General features: G+C 46.7%; 1 protein-coding gene across 3 annotated transcripts in view; it reads right to left on the reverse strand.

Annotated features, from left to right (window-relative positions):
* Window positions 1-20099, reverse strand: part of LOC133348412 (E3 ubiquitin-protein ligase DTX1-like) — a 101451-nt gene that overhangs the window by 21369 nt on the left and 59983 nt on the right. Inside the window, exons 2-3 of one of the 3 annotated variants that reach the window (XM_061561205.1) lie at window positions 9688-10454; window positions 7921-8171 (exon numbers count right to left, since the gene is read on the reverse strand). In XM_061561205.1, coding sequence (XP_061417189.1) covers window positions 7921-8171; window positions 9688-10454 — 1018 coding nt within the window. Of the gene's footprint in view, window positions 1-7920; window positions 8178-9687; window positions 10455-20099 lie in introns of all 3 variants that reach the window. The other 2 variants (XM_061561206.1, XM_061561204.1) reach the window with 2 other exon arrangements.

The following is a 20099-nucleotide window of genomic DNA, read 5'->3' on the forward strand; positions in this document are numbered from 1 at the left end:
TTCCCCCAGCACCTCCGATTAATACGGTTGGCTACGTACGGTGCGACATAATTTCAACATACACACATACAAAACACGCAGACACTGGCACACAAGAGAGAAGCTCTCTCATACAAAACCTCCCATATAGCCTGAACAGGCTGTTGTGGCAAGTGCTGTTAGCAAGCACCTATGAAGGCCGGAACAGCACACGAGGGGGTGGGTGGCCAGCATCACGCCCGATTGCCTTTGTCTCCCCAGTGGCGATGTTTACACACCGCACACAGTAATACGTCGACTCACTGTCACGTACTCGGACAGACCAGACTCCTTTGCTAACACAGTCAGACCAACACACAGCGACTGAAGCAGACACACAGAGTGACGTAGACACCGATACACACGCACGCACATACTCCCCCTAACAAAGACAAAGGCGCACACATGGTGGTGGTGACAATGCCGGATTAAACTCATTTCGGGGCCTGTAGCATGTGTTATAAAGGGGCCCTAAATAAAAAAAGCCACGTAAATATTAAAACACACATTTTTTACTTGCATAGTAAAGTAATTGCATTTTTTTCATTTGCTATACAGCCAGATAATACGACAAATCGCTAACCTTAAAGACCCAGTCGTTCATAAAAATTGAAGGCGGTATAGTACTATAGTAATAGAGCAAGTGCAGAATCACTGAACCGGAATTGAGAGCTTGAAAATGCGGGGGCCCGTAGCTACGACACATGTGGCTACTTTTGCTACTGGGAGAATCCGGCAATGGGTGGTGAACAGCACACGTGCGCGAGACAACGTGCAATCTGTGCTTACGTCTGTGACAAATAAAGGACGGCTCAGGTCGTCATCCCTCGCCGCCCCCCCCTCCCTCCTCATCCACAATGCAAGGAGCACATGTGCTGCCCGGAAGCTCCGGAGCCTTGCGAGCGAGCGAGCGTCTCCGCATTCCAAGGACAGAACGACCACGTTCCGATGTCCTCTGCCGTGACCTTCATAAATCCCCAAGGCAGCCGGCAGGGTCACGCATCTCCCCACATCCCTCCATTGTTTCCTCGGCCTGTCAAACCCGCCAGCGTCCTTTCCTCGCTACGCGTCACGTCGCTAAAATACACACCGCAATAAATTGAGTTGTGTTAAAGGGACAAAAAAGGGGAAAAAAAACCCTACTAAAGTAGACGCTACTTATTGCTGTATTAGGCCTGGCGTGATCCCGTTTACATTCCTGTCAACCCATACTTTTTACCCGCATTCTTATACAGGGAAATTGAGTTTTCAGGTCCATACGGCGTACAACCGTTTCAATACGAGCAACAACAAAAAACCTAGATATTTTTTTGTCTATTGGTTTGTGTTTCTCCCTTGTGATGGGACTTTGTAGGATGAACGTTGAGATTTATAAGGGCACGGGATAACCAGTAAGGTCTGAATTGGTCTGTAATAAGGTAGGCATTGAGAAGGGGTTGACAGGTATGCGTTTAGGTCACATATATATGTGAGCAAGCGAGAGCCCATTCAGATAAGTATCCTTATGGAGGAAGATCTGGATAAGCGTGAAGTGTTGAAAGCTTATTACAGTCGGGTATAATGACCATAATATGAAAAATTAATTATAGACTTTGTTAGTATGTTACGCCAATTATTCATGCCCCTATGCTGTGTCAGTGTCCGTGGCCGTTGTTGGATAGTACTTCACCGCTGCGGTCAGTTCGGGCTGGTGAATGGGGGATGCACAGAGAAGATACACAGAGGACCGGTCCAGATATCACTCACAGCTGATGTAAGCTGTGACCACAGATCAAACTCGGGGTTAGCATTCCACCCGGGGCCTTCACAATTCTCCAGTAATATTTATTTCGCTTTACCGTTATCGTTATGCACTCATGAGATCGTTAGCACGTGGTGTTTTTAACTAGAGTATGCGAGAATTTGCTTTAAATCGGCACAATTTAGCTTATTAATTACAAACTAGATTAAAAATAAAATCATAATTGCACACGGGGCATTGCAGCGCACGATAATATAATGCAATAATGCATTGCTCTTGATGTCTGCAGGAGGTCTGACACAGATGAAGAGCTCCTAATGAGGATGGGGGCCTTTAGACTCCCGAGGGGAAAATGCTAAAAAAAATGCCTGGTGGATATTGACTTTGCCAGGTTCTGCATTCATTAAAGATATGGTGCCAGGAAAAGGCAGACCACCTTCCGAATGAAATTGCGGCAGGTGTTCCAGCTTTTGGATGAAAAAGAAAAAAAACACTCTAAGGAGGTTTCTGCAGAGTACATAAACAGGTTCTTTGTTTCAATCGCTGCTCTAGACTTGTACGATCTGCCTCTTCATTTTATTTGTGTAACACGAGGACGCATCGTGCAACGTGCTTAGTGGAAAACCCACGCATATACAAGCATGGCTCGTGCCATGCTTTCCCAACGTGCATTTAATTTGTCATCGGAGGCGTTGATTGCCAGTATGGAAGTCCTTATTTGCTCTCGTTTGTACCTCCAAGGTGCGGGCCGACTTCATCGGTCAATTTTGGCCAATTCTCAAAGGTGGTGGGCTTCCAAATAGCAACGAAACGTCACGCGAAAGTTTCGTCACTGTCGGATCATCATTCCTAGAGATGTCGTGGCTAACAACCGATGGTCTTTCAACCTTATAAAGCGTTAAGAAGAGCAACAACTGTGACCCTCAATCACGATGATTCATCAGTTCGCTCAATTGATAGGGAGGTGAATCCTGTGTTAATAACTCATTTAGGACAGTATTCACAGAAATGTTCCCCTTTGAGAAAACATTCTCGAGGGTTGCCAGGTGGCGCAGGGGTCAATTTTGAGTTTCAGCCACCCATGATTAAACAACAATGTTACCAAGTGCAAAGACTTGACCGTCTCTGCCAGACCATCAACAATTACTGCGCCAAAAAACAACCATCTTTAATTTAAATTTCGAATTAATAATAAATATGCTAAATTCCTCTGTTGATATGCAAATTCCTTTGTCAAGGCGCCCTTCCTCCCCTAACCCAGCTTAAATATACGCTGCCAAGCTTGGTGGTGTTCATTCAAATGCTGTCTTACCGACAGACCTGTTCTTCACCTGAGGACGGCTGCTTGCGTTGTGGCCGAAACGTCGTGAGAATTGTATTTTATTATGTTTTATTTTTATTATTTTATTATTTCCCTTCTACGTGACTTTACCGAAAGAACCAAGAAGATCTTCAATTTAGTTTATCAATTGTCTCTTATGCCAGCTCTGGGGGGGGGGGGGGGGGGAGGGTGGCTTCAAAATATTGGCGTCAATGACATACGGAAAACACTTATTTTTTGTTTCATTTTATTTTTCTAACCAACGTGACTTTACCGGGGATTCATCTTCTTGGTTCTTTCGGTAAAGTCACGTAGAATGGAAATAATAAAATAATAAAAATTAAACATAATACAATAATTTTATTATGTTTTATTTTTATTATTTTATTATAATAAAATGGAAATAATAAAATAATAAAAATAAAACATTGTACAATAATTTTATTACGTTTTATTTTTATTATTTTATTATTATAATAAAATTATTGTATTATGTTTTATTTTTATTATTTTATTATTTCCATTCTACGTGACTTTACCGAAAGAACCAAGAAGATGAATCCCTGCAGTCACGAAAGCTTTAAATCGAAATTTTACCGGGGATGCTATTCCTTTCCAGCAGATAAAGGGGTCAACCGAAGTGATTTCAGAAGCATCTCCCCGGAATCATCATCCAGGGTCATTCGTTGTTTGACACAGGAGCGATGCACTGCTAGCCGCAGAGTTCCAAAGAAGTAGTAACGTGACGTAATCGCGATTGCTTCTCACGAAACGACAGCGATAGAAATGACGTAACGTAATTTGGGAAAGTAATAAAAAAAACCACCCCTCCCTCAATGTTGATTTGAAAGTCACGTTGGTTAGAAAAATAAAATGAAACAAAAAATAATAGATCACGACGTTTCGATTGCAACACAAGCGATCGTCCTCAGGCGGAAAATGTTGATAATCCAGCAGTGGAACTGCTGAACCAGCGAGAGAGCCGTTACACCAAGAGGTTATTTACGTGGCGATGGGAAAGCAAGCGGGGTCTGAGCTGGAAAGGAATTCCATCAGCGGATGTGAACTGCCACAATATCATCTGTAGATCTAAGATGCTCTCTTTGCTGGCACACGTAAAAACAACAAAAATCCAGCGTGTGGAATTGTCATCGGCTCGAAAATATGTCATCTATTTTAGGCCAGCAAACTGCGTGTGTCTAACCCAAGATAGCAATCCAAGGTTGTAGTGCACTAAGTCCGATTGCAAAAATCTTGCAGGCTTATTGTTGGCTAATTTCCAACGCGCCCACATTTCTCCAGTGTTCTCGCTATCTGCCACAGGCAATATTTTATCAGTTTCCTCCAGTTCCCCATTAAGCCACCCTCACAATGCCTCAGGGGTGTTGTTGTCTTCACTGCTGCATTTGCTCAAGGAGTCTGGCGTGAACCAGCTGCTAACGGAGCTGTGTCACGTACAACCAAAAGAGGTTAATGCACAGCCCCTACAATTGCTTGCCCACGCCACCGCCAACAGAAGGGCCTCCGCTAGAGGATGTTTAAACATTTATTCTTTGGTTCTTTCGGTAAAGTCACGTATAAAGATAAATTAATAAATTAAATAATAGCATACGACGTTTCGATTGCAACACAAGCAATCATCATCAGGTATAAATGAAATAGCCACAAAAAATCTAACCATAAAACTATAGACAGACATATAAGCAGACAGATATCACCAAGATACATAGAGAGAGCAACACAGGTACAGAGATGGGGATCGTCTCTGTGGGGTGGCCTTAAATAGACACCCCACAGAGACACCCCACAGAGACGACCCCCCTCTCTGTACCTGTGTTACTCTCTCTATGTATCTTGGTGATATCTGTCTGCTTATATGTCTGTCTATAGTTTTATGGTTAGATTTTTTGTGGCTATTTCATTTATACCTGATGATGATTGCTTGTGTTGCAATCGAAACGTCGTATGCTATTATTTAATTTATTATTTTATCTTTATACGTCACTTTACCGAAAGAACCAAATAATAATTCCTGCAGTCACGAAAGCTTAAAAATTAAGATGTTTAAACAGTCCCTCTAAAGTCTAGAGGGCATTTGGTCTACTCTTCCTGCTGGCCAGACATACTAAACTAAACTTTTATTTTCATTTTACCAGGTTAGGCCCACTGAGCTCTATAGCTCTTTTTCCGAAGCGACCTGGCCACAAATGATAGCTCAACGAAGTAACCTATCATGTGAGAATTTATAGCAGCCAAATACTCTCAACGCACAATTCTAAGTGTGTGGGGGGGGGGGGGGGGGCGGAGGACCCGGATAAAATCCACGTGGCCACGGCGAGAATATGCAAACTTCAAATATACAGCAGCAGCAGGCGTCAGGATCGGGATCGAATCCACGACCTCCTGTAAACCAGACGAGGTAGTTAACATCTCGCCGCTGTGGCACCGTAAGATACGTCTTCGAAGAGGTGGAAGAACTCACGCTCATACCCCTCGCCACCACACTCAACCCGCTGATCGACTTTCGTGTCGCCAGTTATACTGCTGGGCTTGTGCCATTGCTTCAACTGCTGCCCCAGTAGATTGAATTGAACCGTTGACCTCTGCATTGCAAATCCAGTGTGCTAACCATTACACCATGACAGCATCAGTGCAAGTATAATAATAATGTAATGTCCTATATATATGCCTTGCATCACAGCACTGTGAAGGACTGAGTGGAAAGGCTGACGTTGAATAATAATTGGAGGTTTTTAGCGATGAAAGCCTCACTGAGCCAAGACATTGTCAGGAGGGTTTTGCATTGGGTTGTTTGGTTAATTCGATTCGTAACTTTTTTTTGGGTTTGTAATATGCGACGGCACCCAGAGAGAAAACACACTATGCACGCGAGAGGGTAACACTCAAAGCTCCACACAGATGGATTCAAGAATCCGTTCCTGTACTGGAAACTGCCATCTCAGCACACGTTCTTTCGTACACATGCATGTGCACGTGTGTATGGGGGGGGGGGGTAATGGCAGTGGTTAGCACGTTGCGCAATGAACCTGGCAACCAGAGTTGGATTCCCGCTCATGTCCAACACCAGCGACGATTTGCTGAACCGGCCTTGGGCCCCCCCTAGTTTAACTCGGCCTCAAATGAGTACCTAGTGCAGTGTGTAAACATCGCCACAAGGGAGGCAAAGGCGGCCGGGCGTGGTGCTGGCCACCCACCCCCTCATGTGCCGTGCCGGCCTTCATAGGTGCTCACTAACAGCACTTGCCCCAACAGTCTGTTAAGGCTGTACTGGCGACCTTTGTCTGTCGCTGGTGCATAGTTAAATTACACAAATCTGGTCGCGCGCACACACCTACTGCATATCGATCACTCATTAACTGAAAACCGGTGGAGCAGCCTGGGAGGTGTTCTCCGGCAAACTCGCGTAAAAATACATGTCAGTCATTTTTGCTATTTCTTTTAAAATATAGCCCAATTGAAAATAAAAATAAAACCCCATCCATTACAGCTTCACTAATTCTGTTAAATAAGGCAGGCCATTTGCTACACATGAAAGGTTCCTGCCACTAACAGGTTATATTTAAGACCAAACGTGCATTAGATGCGCAATCATTTGCGCGCCGCACAGTACGAGTGAGTACTCAATCACCGAGGGAACATTTTACGAGCCGCTCTCGCCGACACTTTAGGTGATAGACCTTCAGGAAATGTGGTCAGATATCTCTGACTTTTGCGACTTTCAAGGGGGGCCAATAAAGTAACCGACTACAGGGAAAGAAATCCCAAGCCTTGCCCACGGCAGCAAATCGATATCCCTCTGCAAAGAGTCTTTTGGTAGACGGTAACACGGAGACCTTGAGCCCAGGGCATCGTGACTGCAACGAAATGCGCCGGTGACATCGGGCGACTGTGCTGTGCCGTGAACGCGTAATTGCTCGAGTGTCGATACAAACATTGAATTGTTCATTTTTCTTGATAAACCACGGAATGAGTGGGCGTAATGCGTCATCGAGTGTCATTCCCGTGCCGTGTGCGTGGTGTACGGTATACAGAAAAAAAAGCAAGAGGTTGCGAGATAGATCTGAAGGTTATTACCGTGATGGCAGGAATAAAAAAATGTTCACAAACTCCTCTTATCCACCTCAATAATAGGAGCAGTAAAGGGATGGGGGGCAGTCGCTATAGGTGGAACTATTGGATATCTGTGAAAGAGAGCTATGTAGCGTATCGGATTCCTCCGGTATAAACAAATATTCTGATCCTATTAACCAAATAGATATCCAACCGAGGAATGGAACGCATCCGAGAGATGGATCGATGGTAAAATGAGTTCGTCTGCGGATGCTGGGCGGATTGATACACATGGTGGGATTGTGATAAGTGGCTTGGTTGAGGCCTGATGATAAGTGGCTTGGTTGAGGCCTGATGACGATCCACGGATAAACATGAACAGGTGCTCATATTCTTAAATTCTTTCGGTAAAGTCACGTAGATAGAAAATAAAATAAAAATAACAGATAATAAAATAAAAGGCCGCTTGTGTTGCGATCGAAACGCCGTGCGTTTTTTTGCTTTAATTATTTTCAATTTATTATTTAGAAATTTAGTTATTTCATTTCATTATCTGTTATTCTTATTTCATTTTCTATCTACGTGACTTTACCGAAAGAACCACGAGTACGAATTCCTGCAGCCGCAAAAGTTTCAAGTCAAAACGAACGGGTGGCTGACAACCGACGAATGAAACAACAACAATGACAACAGCGACGCGTGACGCAAGAGTGACTTGTCAGACAAACGGGCGGACGGACGGGAAGGAGCCAGGGGCGCGGACACCCACATGCGCAGGCAAGCAGGCGGACACGCGTGGCGGCTTGCCACCCACCCTGGTGGGCGCGCCGAGCCCGTGAAGCCCACCACGCTCCTCTGCTGCTTCACGCCGGGCCGGTTGAGGTTGTTCGGGGCAGACACGGAGGTGGCCATGGCGATAGCCGGCATCCCCAGGCCGCGATTGGCCGGCGTGTATCCCGCGGCGATGGCCTGCAGAGCGGGCTGTGACCGTGGTCTGCTCACGGTCAAGCCTGACCTGGCCTGCCCCTGAAACACACGAAACAAAGATCCCCCCCCCACCCCCGTAGAGCCTTAACAGACTGTCGGGGCAAGTGCTGTTCAGCGAGCACGAGGGAGGCCGGCACGGTACACGAGGAGGGGTGGGTGGCCAATGCCACGTTCAAGTTTCAAGTTCATTTATTAGGTATAGCCCTGTGAGCCATTCGGCTCTTGAATCGGGTGCATCCGCAACAAACAAAAAACAAAAACATGAAGAAAAAACATCTTAAAGTGAATATGTGACTAAGTGCAAACAGAAAATCCAAGAAAAGACAGCAAAATATTGCAGAAAAAGCACCGTACACCAACACTGTGTGCAAAAATCCCAGTGGGATGCAAGTCAAACAACAACAACAACAACCACAAGACAACTTAGATTAAGGCCATCAGTCTAACTCTGTACTACAACAAACAAACATGGCTAAACCAATACACTTTTCGAAATCACCAAAATAAAGCTATGAAAGCACCGCACCGGGTACTGTGGGTAGGATCTGAAGTGGGTGCCACGATTTGGTTTGGGGACGCCACAAAGTCACTTTTTTTTGTCTTCGCAAGCGTTGCAGGTGGAGGCAGTGCCGCGGTGGTTAGCACGCTGCGTGACGACCCCGGTGTGATATCAGTTCGATTCGGCGAGCACCTCCGAACCCTCAGTGGTGACCGATATACTCTTTGGTTCTGTCGGTAAAGTCACCTAGTTAGAAATAGAAATAAATAAATAAAACAAATCACGACGTTTTTGTGTTGCCTGATGACGACCGCTTGTGCTGCGATCGAAACGTCGTGATTTGTTTTATTTTATTTTATTTCTACCCACGTGACTTTACCGAAAGAACCAAAGAGTATAGATTCCTGCAGTCACGAAAGCTTCAAATTAAGATTGACGACCGATATCTTTAACCAGTGCCAAGTACAGCTTTCCACCAAGCTGTACTCACCAACGTGGTGAAGTACGGCCACATGGGCCGCACAATCCGAAGGCCTTCATCCGGCAGCGGATTTACAAAAAAAGGGTTGAAAACTATTATTATTAGTATTCCTGTAATTGTTATCCACGTTAAGATTTTCATTTAAGTCCGAGCATAAATCTTGTGAATCTAAATGGCGTGGAGCATGTTTAAAAAAACATTTGCTCTACGAATAACCTTTTAGAAAACATTGACATCATTGGTTACGTAAAAAAAAATTTTTGAAAGTGCAACACAGTCATTATTTTGCAGACCATTTTTTATTCGTCCGCTTTGATATTAACTTTCCTTGTCGGGACAAATGTGATTCCGGCTTTTGGCGAAGAGCCAAAAAATCGTCGGATCGGCAGGGAAAGCCGTACACCAGATGAATAACGGCAGGTGGCAAAAAAACAGAGAACAAACCAGACCGGGGGGGGGGGGGGGGGGTGGGGGGACCTGCTGACAAAAAACTCCGGAATCATCACAAAGCCGCTGCGCTTGCGTCGGGGAAACCGGCTGGCATCACGCGATGTCGCGGCATTCCTCACCTGTGTCTGCCTCGTCGGCGAGCTGAATGTCTCGCGTCTCCTCTGCTGTTGCTGCTGCTGCTGGGACATTGCCTGCTGCATTTGCATCTGCTGCTGCTGATGATGCGTGACGTTGCCAGCCGTGGCCGTAGAGGCCAGGTTGTTGGTGGACAGAGCGGGCCGCTGAGTCACCGTCCCGTAGGCGGTGACACCCAGCATGTTTTGCTGCTGCTGCTGCTGCTGGGCATGTCCCTGCACATTCTGGTGGTGGTGGTGGCTCTGCTGCTGCTGCTGCTGGTGCAAACACTGAGGACACGCGCATAGCAGCGACATCTGCTGCTGTTGCTGTTGCTGCTGCTGCTGGATTTGCTGCTGATGCATCTGCTGATGCTGGCCGCCGTGGTGTCCCTGGCCGCCGGAGGCCTGTCCGGCTCCGACGGGCCACGACTGCGACTTGGGCAGGGCGAGAGGCCCCGCGGCCAGGCTGCCGCCGCCGCTGTTGATGACGAGCAGCGGGTACGGCGTGTCGAGGCGCCGTCGGACGCGGCGGCGCGTCTGGCCGAGCCGCCCGATCTGGCACATGGCCGTGAAGTCGAGCAGGATTGGCAGCCCCAGCGTGGCCAGGTCGAGCCACGGGTGCTGCTTCTCGTGCGCGTTCTGGATGGTGACGCACACGTCCATGGGGTACGGGGTCCACACGCCACCCTCGCTCTCCCACTCCCACACGACGCCGCGGCCCGGGGCCGCCGAGGGATCGTAGAAGCTCCGTCGCACCGGTCTCATTGTCCCTGCGGCGGAGAGGGAACGCTCACGTTAGGAGGAGGATGATGATGAGGGGGAGTGGAGGAGGTGGGGGAAGCAGCGGAGGAGAAGGAGAGAGAATGGGCACAGAACGTGCAGATGTCGTGTGGGCTCGGAGAACGTGCGACGAGGGACATGGATTGTGGCGCAAAGACTGGTGACTTTTGGATGGTTTGTCTGTAACTCAGCATCTGCTAACGGGCGACTGTTTAAATGCCAACGTTAGGATATTTTATCATGGTCTAGAGTGCATCCTCAATCCGTTATTCACTCAATCGCTCTGTCCTATCTCGGCTTTGGACATTTTCCCAAAAAATGGTCGCCTGTTATGTAAGTTTTTTCCCTCTTTGGGAGTTCGTGTTATTTTTGTTATTATTTTTGTTTGTTATTTCGTGCTTGTGCACCGCTGCCGACGCAAGCGTCACACATTGAGCTTCTTTGAAAAGGGGGAAAGACCCAATGATGAACCAACCCACCCCCCTCCCGGTCCGTGAAAAAATTGTCTTCCACGAAACCGGTCCCTGGTGCCAAAAAGTTTGGGGACCGCTGGATTAAATACCCTGGACAGGAGCTAGGGTATCAGTGACAGCGGTCAATTGTGTGTAGAGCACCGTGATCACGCCAGCACTTCAGGAGGTAAAAATTCCGTCTGTTCATTCACAGAAGTCTCACCGAGCCTCAGGACTCGGTCCTGCATTGAGATGTTTGGGGAAATCCGCGTGCGAGTGTTTGGCACGTGGTTGGAAACCCGAGTAACCGGGCAGGGTTGGCACATTTTAAACTAAGGCATATTTCTCAGTCAACTCAGGTTTATCTGGGTACGAGTGATTTACAGATCTCGGTAAGCATTTTTTTTCCAGATTTCGGTACGAAATATGATTCCTAGCACCATAAAACACAAATGGCAATTCCTGGATTGTCCGGGACAAACCCGGACAGGCGGGCCGCGCTCGTACACGCAGAAAGCATACACACGAGGGGATTGGCGAAGTGAAGTAGGCCCAAATCTGGTCGAAATATTACTTCCCACTAATGTTAGCCATGGCCGGAAATCAAATGGCTGGGCAGCCAGGTTCACAATGCAGTGTGCTAACCACTGAGTCACTGCCCCAGTTTGACCGTCAGATCATTAATTATGCTGTTAATTAGGGTGTGGTGGTATACGAGCCAGCACTTCGGAGAATAGGTTAGCTGCATGGATCGCATGCAGCATTTTAAGAACTACATAACTCATTGGTCTTCAAAGTGTCCTGCAGAGAGCAGAGTAACAGCAAAAGTGGGTTTGTTATTTGTCTTTGAGGACCTCAAAGTGATGTTCACTCAAATGTGCCGGGGATTTCTCTGGGCATTCCCGTTTCCTCCCACAACACGCTCATAAAAAATGAATTGTCCAATCATTCAAATGCAGGACTGTCCCAATTAATTATAGCAATTAATCATCAGATTGTATTTTCGTGAACAATCCAAGTGGGCCCCCCTAACCCAAACACATTTATCTTTGCCAGTTATATCCACCAGGAAATCACACATTCAGAGAAGCTCCTTACTCCGTTAATTAGGATACCGTGTTCCCTTCTCTGGATTTTTATCATTCCCATGTGCCCTTCCCTTGTCACTGAAGATTTTTGCAAGGCCAATTGAAACCGTGGCTTTAAATATACAAACACATACATCAGCTTCGGCTAACGTATGTCAAATGGCTACCGTGGCAGGTTTAGTTTACACACAGAGTGGGCTTTTTACCATCATCAACATAATCAGTCATGGTCAATCCACTGCTGAATGAACCCCCATTTCCCCTACCACAAGCCATCACCGACTTTCACAATCCTGAACGTAATAATCCACACGCTCCGTCCCTTGGGGTTTAATTTACGTTTCGGCTGTAGACGTGTGAACAATTGATACATCTAAATTGATAGTACCGTTTCGCGATTAAATCGATCAAATAACGTGTAAAAAAACTATTTTTTAAATTCATTTTTGCAAATCGTATGCAATGTTTTCATGAGCAAACAACATGAATCGTACATCCGCTCCAATGCCGTAAAGGCTCGTCCGCTCCCGACATGACACTCAAAGGAGAGTGCTGCTCAATGAGCAAATTCGTCGCTCTTTCATTTCGCCTGCAAAACGCACAGTTAGGGAGGGTGATCGCCGCCAACGTGTGGCCGCGGGGGTGGGAGGGGGAGAATTTTGCTGCTGCGAGCCACCGTGAGAAGAGTATCTCCCCCCCCCCCCCCACAACAAGCTCCGAGCTCGGCTACCCCCCCCCCCTACCCCGCGCTGCCCAAGACGCCGCGTCTCACCCAGGTGCGCGGCGGCAATCAAAGGCGCCGACTTTCAGGTTTGCCGAGACTAAGCTCAACTATTTTTATTTCATCAGGTGAGGTCCCATCGAGCTATGTCGCTCTTTTTTTCAGACGCGACCTGGATATCACAAATGATGAGTCGACGAAGTGGCTTACGATCGCGTGGGAATTTATAGCAGCCAAATGCTCTTCGACACGTGATGTTGATCCTCAACTTGGAGGGGAAAAACCCGGAGGACCCGGAGAAAAATCCACGTGGCCACGGGGAGAGAGAGAGAACATGCAAACTCCCAAAAGATTCGAGTCTCCCTGGTAACCCGGAAAAAAATCTCGAGTATGAAATTAATTCGTGGGGGGTACAGCAAATGAGAATGCAGGTGCCGCGAATGGACTATGGGTCCATGGGCTGGAGGGGGCCCGCGTGTTGGGGCACGAAGAGGTGGGAATTCGACAGAGGGCCCACTCCATTCCCACACTGCACACCACTGATCCTCTTGTGTTTGTTGTTGTAAGCACGTTCACGGACTTCTGAACGTCGACACATCGACGGACCATACAATTACAAAATACAAAACCACAATTCCGACTTGCAGAGCGTCTACTAAGTGCGATCGGATCTTGAAATGCACGTGATGCACAAATCGCATGACATTTTCTATTTTGTTCAAAATGGGATAATCAAAATATTGTAGTCAAGAGAGAAAACAAGGATATGATACAAACAAGACGGTTAAAATCATAAAGAAAAAAGAGTTTAATTGAATCGTGACCCCGAATTGTGAAAATTCATCATTGCCAAGGGTTGTTGGAGCGGGGGGGGGGGTGAGAGGCGGTGAATCGCGATGCCCCTAACGTCTAGGACATCTTTTCTCCCCTGGCTTGCGATCTACGATACCTCAAGAGAGTGTTTTTGTCTATTTATGAACGCACTCACACATAGTACCGGTTGGTACGGCGTAGATCACGGAGATTTGTTCTCGGGCACGCGCGTCATAGACACGAGGCAGATGGGTGCGCATGCTGCGGCACAGAATGTGACAATCGGGAGTACAGTAAAGTTGGACAAGCCTGCACGAATTCCAGTAAAAAAATCAATACTACTGGTAGGAACCTCCTGGTTACACCAGCCCACAGGGGATTTAACACGTAGGCTTTCGCGACCAATGTTATTCATAATCAACGTTTTTGGGTTTAGATCGCGTTTATTTATAAATGTGTCGTAACCCTCCACCACCCGACACGGCCAATCAGTAAAAAAGTGTCACGTTGACAAAGACAAATAGTTCACTGCTTTAGCCCACCGGTGTGTTGAAGCCACAACATTTACAATTTGAGTACGACGTTTCGCTGGTAATTGCAACCAGCATCATCGGGCAATTCGCCAGAATGGTGAGGTTCTCCTGTGTCTCCCGTTCTTATATAGAGCAGCAGCAGGGTGACGTCATCATTATTGTGTCCGTCCGTCCGTCGTGCAGGGAGGGGCCGGGCGGGGCGGGAGGGGCTGGGTGGGGAGGGGAGGGTGGGGAGGGGCTGGGTGGGGAGGGTGGGGAGGGGCTGGGTGGGGAGGGGCTGGTCACCCCGTGGTGCCCTTATAAAACTCAACGTGTAACCTACTCACGCCGGCTTGTGCCCGCCCTCACAGTCGGGCATATTTGCGGAATACACCACGCCGCCGTTGACCCTGGCCATTGACCGAGCAACCCAACGTTGCTACCAGCTCCCTCCGCAGGAATGTGTTTGATAGTTACTTTCCAGAATTGGTTTAGCAAAAGTCGAAGCGATTTCCTGCCTAATACAGGTTCTTTTTTTGGGGGGGTTAGATCGCGTAAATATATAAATGTGTTGTTAAATCCGCCACCACCCAACCCAACCAATTAGAAAAGTTTGTAACAAAAACAGAAGGTGCCAATTCGTCACTCGTACAGCACACCGGTGTGTTGGAGAGCAAAACATTAACAATCTGAGTACGACGTTTGGCCAGTAATTACAACTAGCTTCATTAGGCGACAGCCAGATTCGTGCAGAAATCCTCCTTGCTCTATTTAGTATTGAGAAGCAGTGTTTATCCCCCATATATAGAGCTGATTTGGCGATGAAAATTCCCTATTCCTATGACAGGGACAAGTATATCCGTTGGACAACTACTGTTGACTTTCCCACAAAATAGCAGTGTGGATCACGGAGGTTTTTGTTCAATTAAATTAACTTAATGCGAATATCCATGAAAAGTGCTATGCTTGCATCATAACAATTTGGTTATATTCCGCCCCAAATTATCGATATATATAAAAGGGAAATTTGTGAATATGTGTGTCTGTTAGAAATGTTTAGCATACTTCCCGACACGCAATAAACTTGAAATTTGGCATGTGGGTAGCTTCCAGACTGTACACAATGCAAAAAGTATAAAAATTGGCTTTTGTATTTTGGGGGAGGGGGGGAGGGCGCAATAATGGATATATTTTGCACGGCAAGTGAGCGGTGACGTCACATCTGTGATGTCACATCTGTGATGTCACATCTGTGATGTCACATCTGTGATGTCACATCTGTGATGTCACATCTGTGATGTCACATCTGTGATGTCACATCTGTGATGTCACATCTGTGATGTCACATCTGTGATGTCACCCGCATGCGGCAGCGTCACGCAGTGTGCCTGCTGACGTCACGCACCCCCCACCCAAACCCCTCCGCGTAGGCCGTGTATCCCGCACAAATGCGCGGCGTAGCTGTCTCGATTTTCTAAGTCAACGCGACTATTTTCAGCTCGCTCTTCAATATAGAGCAGAAAATACATCTGTTTGTGTGATGGAGCAAAAACTCTCGAACGCGGGGCTCTGACGCCACGAAATTTGCACAGCTGACGCTGTCTGGAATTTCTACGGGAACGCGACTATTTTCAGCTCGTTACGTTATTCCCTTCCCGAGTTGCCTAAATCGACCTTACGTATAAGTGGGTTAAGGTTGAATTTCCTTGAGTGAAAAACATTCCATTTAGTTAAATTGATTTGTTTCAGCTTTTTTCTTTCTTGCAAGCATCACATTTTTCAGGGTTTTTCAATGAAATTAATCCCAGACAAGAATCCAAGTCCGGGGCGAAGCCGGGTAGTCAAGCTAGTCCGCTATAAACATCAGCGGCAAGTGACATCAGAACCGGTCCAACTCTCACCCCTCTTCACCAACCCACACACTGACCAGTGTGGTGAAGTATAGTAACCGCCCCCCCCCCTCAACCTCCCCACCCCCATGATTGACATGGCAAGGGGAGGCCTTCATCCATTGGTGGATGGACGAAAGGCTTTACATGTGCATCATCACATGAACGAGAATCTCTGTCACCCGCTCTGCTGTATTGCAAAAATAAAAAAAACAGCTCTGTCACGTGCGTACCAATAGTTTTTTACAGGAATTGTTGCTGGTTTTCTGGGCTCCCGATGCCACTCTCTACGTCATAGCGAGCGCACCACACCTGCCTCATCTTCACGATGGACGTGCCTGAAAAGAAATCGCAAGAATTCACACCGTACCCGCCGGTACGGCCGTGTTTGAGTGCCCGAAATCGGAAGACGGACACTCTCGACGTCTTGCTAGACCCTCAAGCCACGGGAAGACGTTTGGGGTATAAATAATTGATGAACAAAAGAATATCAATCTTGATTTGAAGAAAGAATATCAGAGAGAGAGAGACGTGGGAACAGACGATACGTGGCCACGTGGGAAGGATGCGCAGCCACAAGGCAGCCAGATGAGAGAGGATGGGCTCTCGGTGTGGCACGGCGTGGGAGAAGCCAGACGTGGGCCCACACCACGCTGTGGGACAAACAAAGGGGGATGGCGCTGACAAGGCAACAGCAAAGGTTACTCGAGGAGGGGTTTTGCGATTCAAAGATAACACTGGTCAACAAAAAAAATCATTTTTTTCTGGCCTGGACTTTTGCAGCTGTTTTAGACTAATTTCAGGGTGCTGATTCCAAATCTGATCTCAGATTTGCTCTATCACATCTCATTTTTATGCTATCGGCATACCCCATTTTCATTGATTTTACCCGAAATTAACTCTGTCACTTATGATTGCAAGTTGTTGCGAGTCAGTGACTGCTTTAGTGTTAAAATATGGTGCTGTATTTTTAGGATAGTGTGTGTACAACATCATTTTATGTAGATATCCACATTTATTAAATATTTTTCTTCCGCAGTTTTTATTGAAAATGCAATATTTGATATCTCAAAAACCTGATGTGATAGACACATCAGGTTTTTGATGCCAGATTTGGAATTAGCACCCCAAAATTACCTTAAACCCGTTGGAATACCTTATACCAGAAAAAGTGTGTTGACCAGTGTTATTTAGCGAGACGTCGGCCGTGGGATCACAAACCACGGTTTACCGCCAGGGTGTGGACGCGAGGTGTCATTTTCTAAAATCTGCCAAGCAGGATTTCGGCGCGAGCTGGCAGCAGTGTTCCGAAGGTGCTGCAACATCAGCAGCAGCAATGATCCTAATCCACTACTGCATCAGCGACGATCAATCCCACCAGCCATCAGCATCTCTCCTGGTCTTGTGATGGAACTATCCACCTGGCTCATGCACACGACCTGATTTCATCTCCACGGTGGACGTCCTCCAGGACGTATTCCATCCCTCGGCTGCCACTCCACCAATTGTCTTGCCCATCGGGCATCATCCCTCTTCTAGCGATGACATGTCCTGCCCAAGTCAACTTACGTCGATCAAACAGCCAAACTGATATCTTTAACCTGCGCATGTGCGCTCTGATCCACGCACTCCTCTTCCCGTCCCTCTCAACTTAACTCCGAGCGTGCGTTCTTTGCCACGAAGCAAAGAAAGTAACAACAAATTTAAAATCAAATCTACGGGGTGAACGATGACTGTGTTCAGCAATGGACAACCATTCTCATGCTCGACGACCCGACAGCCGTCTCTAGCAAGTTGAGATTACAGGCCACCGCCGGCCAGCGAGAGGAGGGTGGGTGTTGGGGTGGGGTATTTCATGTACGCGAGTGTCCGTGCCCTTCCGGTGTTTGTCTCTCGCTTCACTTGGGAGCAGGATGAGCCATGCCCAAGGACATCCTTCCATCCGGGCCTCAAACTGCTGTCAAGAGTGCAAAATAGATGGTGGTCACCCGGAGCCATCCTGTTGTGCGAATCTCTATGTGTAACCCAAAACGCCAACGTCGCCAAAATAATTTACCGTAGGACGCTTTACTCTGCGCGCGAAACGACGGATTGTGCCCGTGGAGAAATGTAGATTTTTTTTTTACGCGTACAAAATGTAGACGTCGTGATAAGCTCACGTTGCAATTGTCAGAGAGGATCGTGAGAGGCTTGGGAAGGAACTTCATCCGACGGTGAATCGACCATGGCTCATGATGACGATGATTGTTATTCTTAGGTTTAAAAAAGTGAAAGCTACAGAGAAAAACCAAGAAAGGGCGTATATGAAATGCTAAAAACGAGACAAAAACATTGGATTCCTGTGAATAATTGCGTATCCGCATTCTGACAATTCATCAAATTGCTTGGGGGTTCGAGGGGGGGGGGGATGGTTGTGTAAGCCCAATGCACGAAATCACCTAATTGTGAAAACAACACAAAACGCGTCCTGCAACAGGCACCAACCATTACGATTGCCTAAACCCCGCGCATAAAAACAAGTGGGCTGCGTATTAATTCTAATTATTGACCGGATACCTTTGAATAAGCCGATGCCATGCAGTCGTGTTAATAATTAACCGGGTAAATTTGAATAAGCTGCTAATGCATGCATGCGCGCATGCATATAGCGCGGGGCTTAATTTCAGTCGCGGGTCTGTCTGGGTCCAGAGGGCCCACAACGTACTTCTGCACCCGGTGCGCTGTCTCTCGCGTGCCCGCGTGTGGATGCGTCTGCTCGTCGTCACGCTCGCTGCAAGCCGACCAGCGAAATAACAAGTTAGTCATTATTCTTTGGTTCTTTCGTTAAAGTCACGTATAAAGAAAAAATAATAAATTAAATAATAGCATACGACGTTTCGATTGCAACACAAGCAATCATCATCAGGTATAATGAAATAGCGACATAAAATCTAACCAGAAAAAATTATAGACAGACATATAAGCAGACAGATATCACCTAGATGCTTGTCTGTCTATAATTTTTTCTGGTTAGATTTTGTGTCGCTATTTCATTATACCTGATGATGATTGCTTGTGTTGCAATCGAAACGTCGTATGCTATTATTTAATTTATTATTTTTTCTTTATACGTGACTTTACCGAAAGAACCAAAGAATAATTCCTGCAGTCACGAAAGCTCCAAAGTTAAGATTGAAGTTAGTCATTGACTGCGTAAGTTTTTTTTAGTAAACCCTGGCGCCGAACAATTATGTTCATCGTCTAAGAAGTGGGTACGTTTCAATAAGCCGGTGCTGTGCAATCACGTTAATTGTTAACCGGGCACATTTGCATAAGCAAACAGGGTTTCACTGCTTATTTTGTGGGAACGGCGAAGCTTATTATGTTCTCGAGTGCGATGGCATTACGTTAAGGAGTTGTATGCCCACGTCGAGTTTGGTTAGCGACGGCGAGCGGGCTTCAATTTGTGTAGTTTCGCTTTTTCTGCTCCAGTAAAGGAGCGCAGACCATAGCGGGTTATATTCCACGGCCCACATAGTACGGGGTAACAGCATGGCCTGGCCACAATCGCGCCACCGTGGCTTGCCTCTAATTCTTAGGTTTTTTCGGTAAAGTCACGTAGGTAAAAAATAAAAATAAAAATTAATGAAAGTAAAATAAAAATCACGACGTTTCGGAGGCAACACAAGCTTCCGTCTTCAGGTGGAACCGTCACAGCACGCTTGCTGTTTCAAGTAAGAGAAATTCCAAGAAAACAGTCTTACTTGAAACAGCTATCGGGCTGTGACGGTTCCACCTGAAGACGGAAGCTTGTGTTGCCTCCGAAACGTCGTGATTTCTATTTTTATTTTACTTTATTAATTGTAATTTTATTTTTTTACCTACGTGACTTTACCGAAAAAAACGTAAGAATATGAATCCTTGCAGTCACGAAAGCTTCAAATCTAGAATTGCCTCTAATTCTCCATTTACGAAGGAGATGTGCACATCGCCCCCGTTGATATTCTCCGATGCGGTTAATGGTCACCCCCGCCGGTGTCTTCGAGGAATGTCGAAGCCAGGAGGTGCCCAATGTTTGGCACTCCAAAGAGGTGGCGTTTATTCCGTACGTCCGCACCGTTGTTGCACTCTGTTCGCCAGCGTGCTTCCGGATCTGCGCGATATTCGAGGATGGTGGCCGC

The sequence above is a fragment of the Lethenteron reissneri genome, chromosome 27 (genome assembly GCF_015708825.2).
Source record: "Lethenteron reissneri isolate LAM-NWPU_2019-01 chromosome 27, ASM1570882v1, whole genome shotgun sequence".
In the NCBI taxonomy this organism is placed as follows: domain Eukaryota; kingdom Metazoa; phylum Chordata; class Hyperoartia; order Petromyzontiformes; family Petromyzontidae; genus Lethenteron; species Lethenteron reissneri.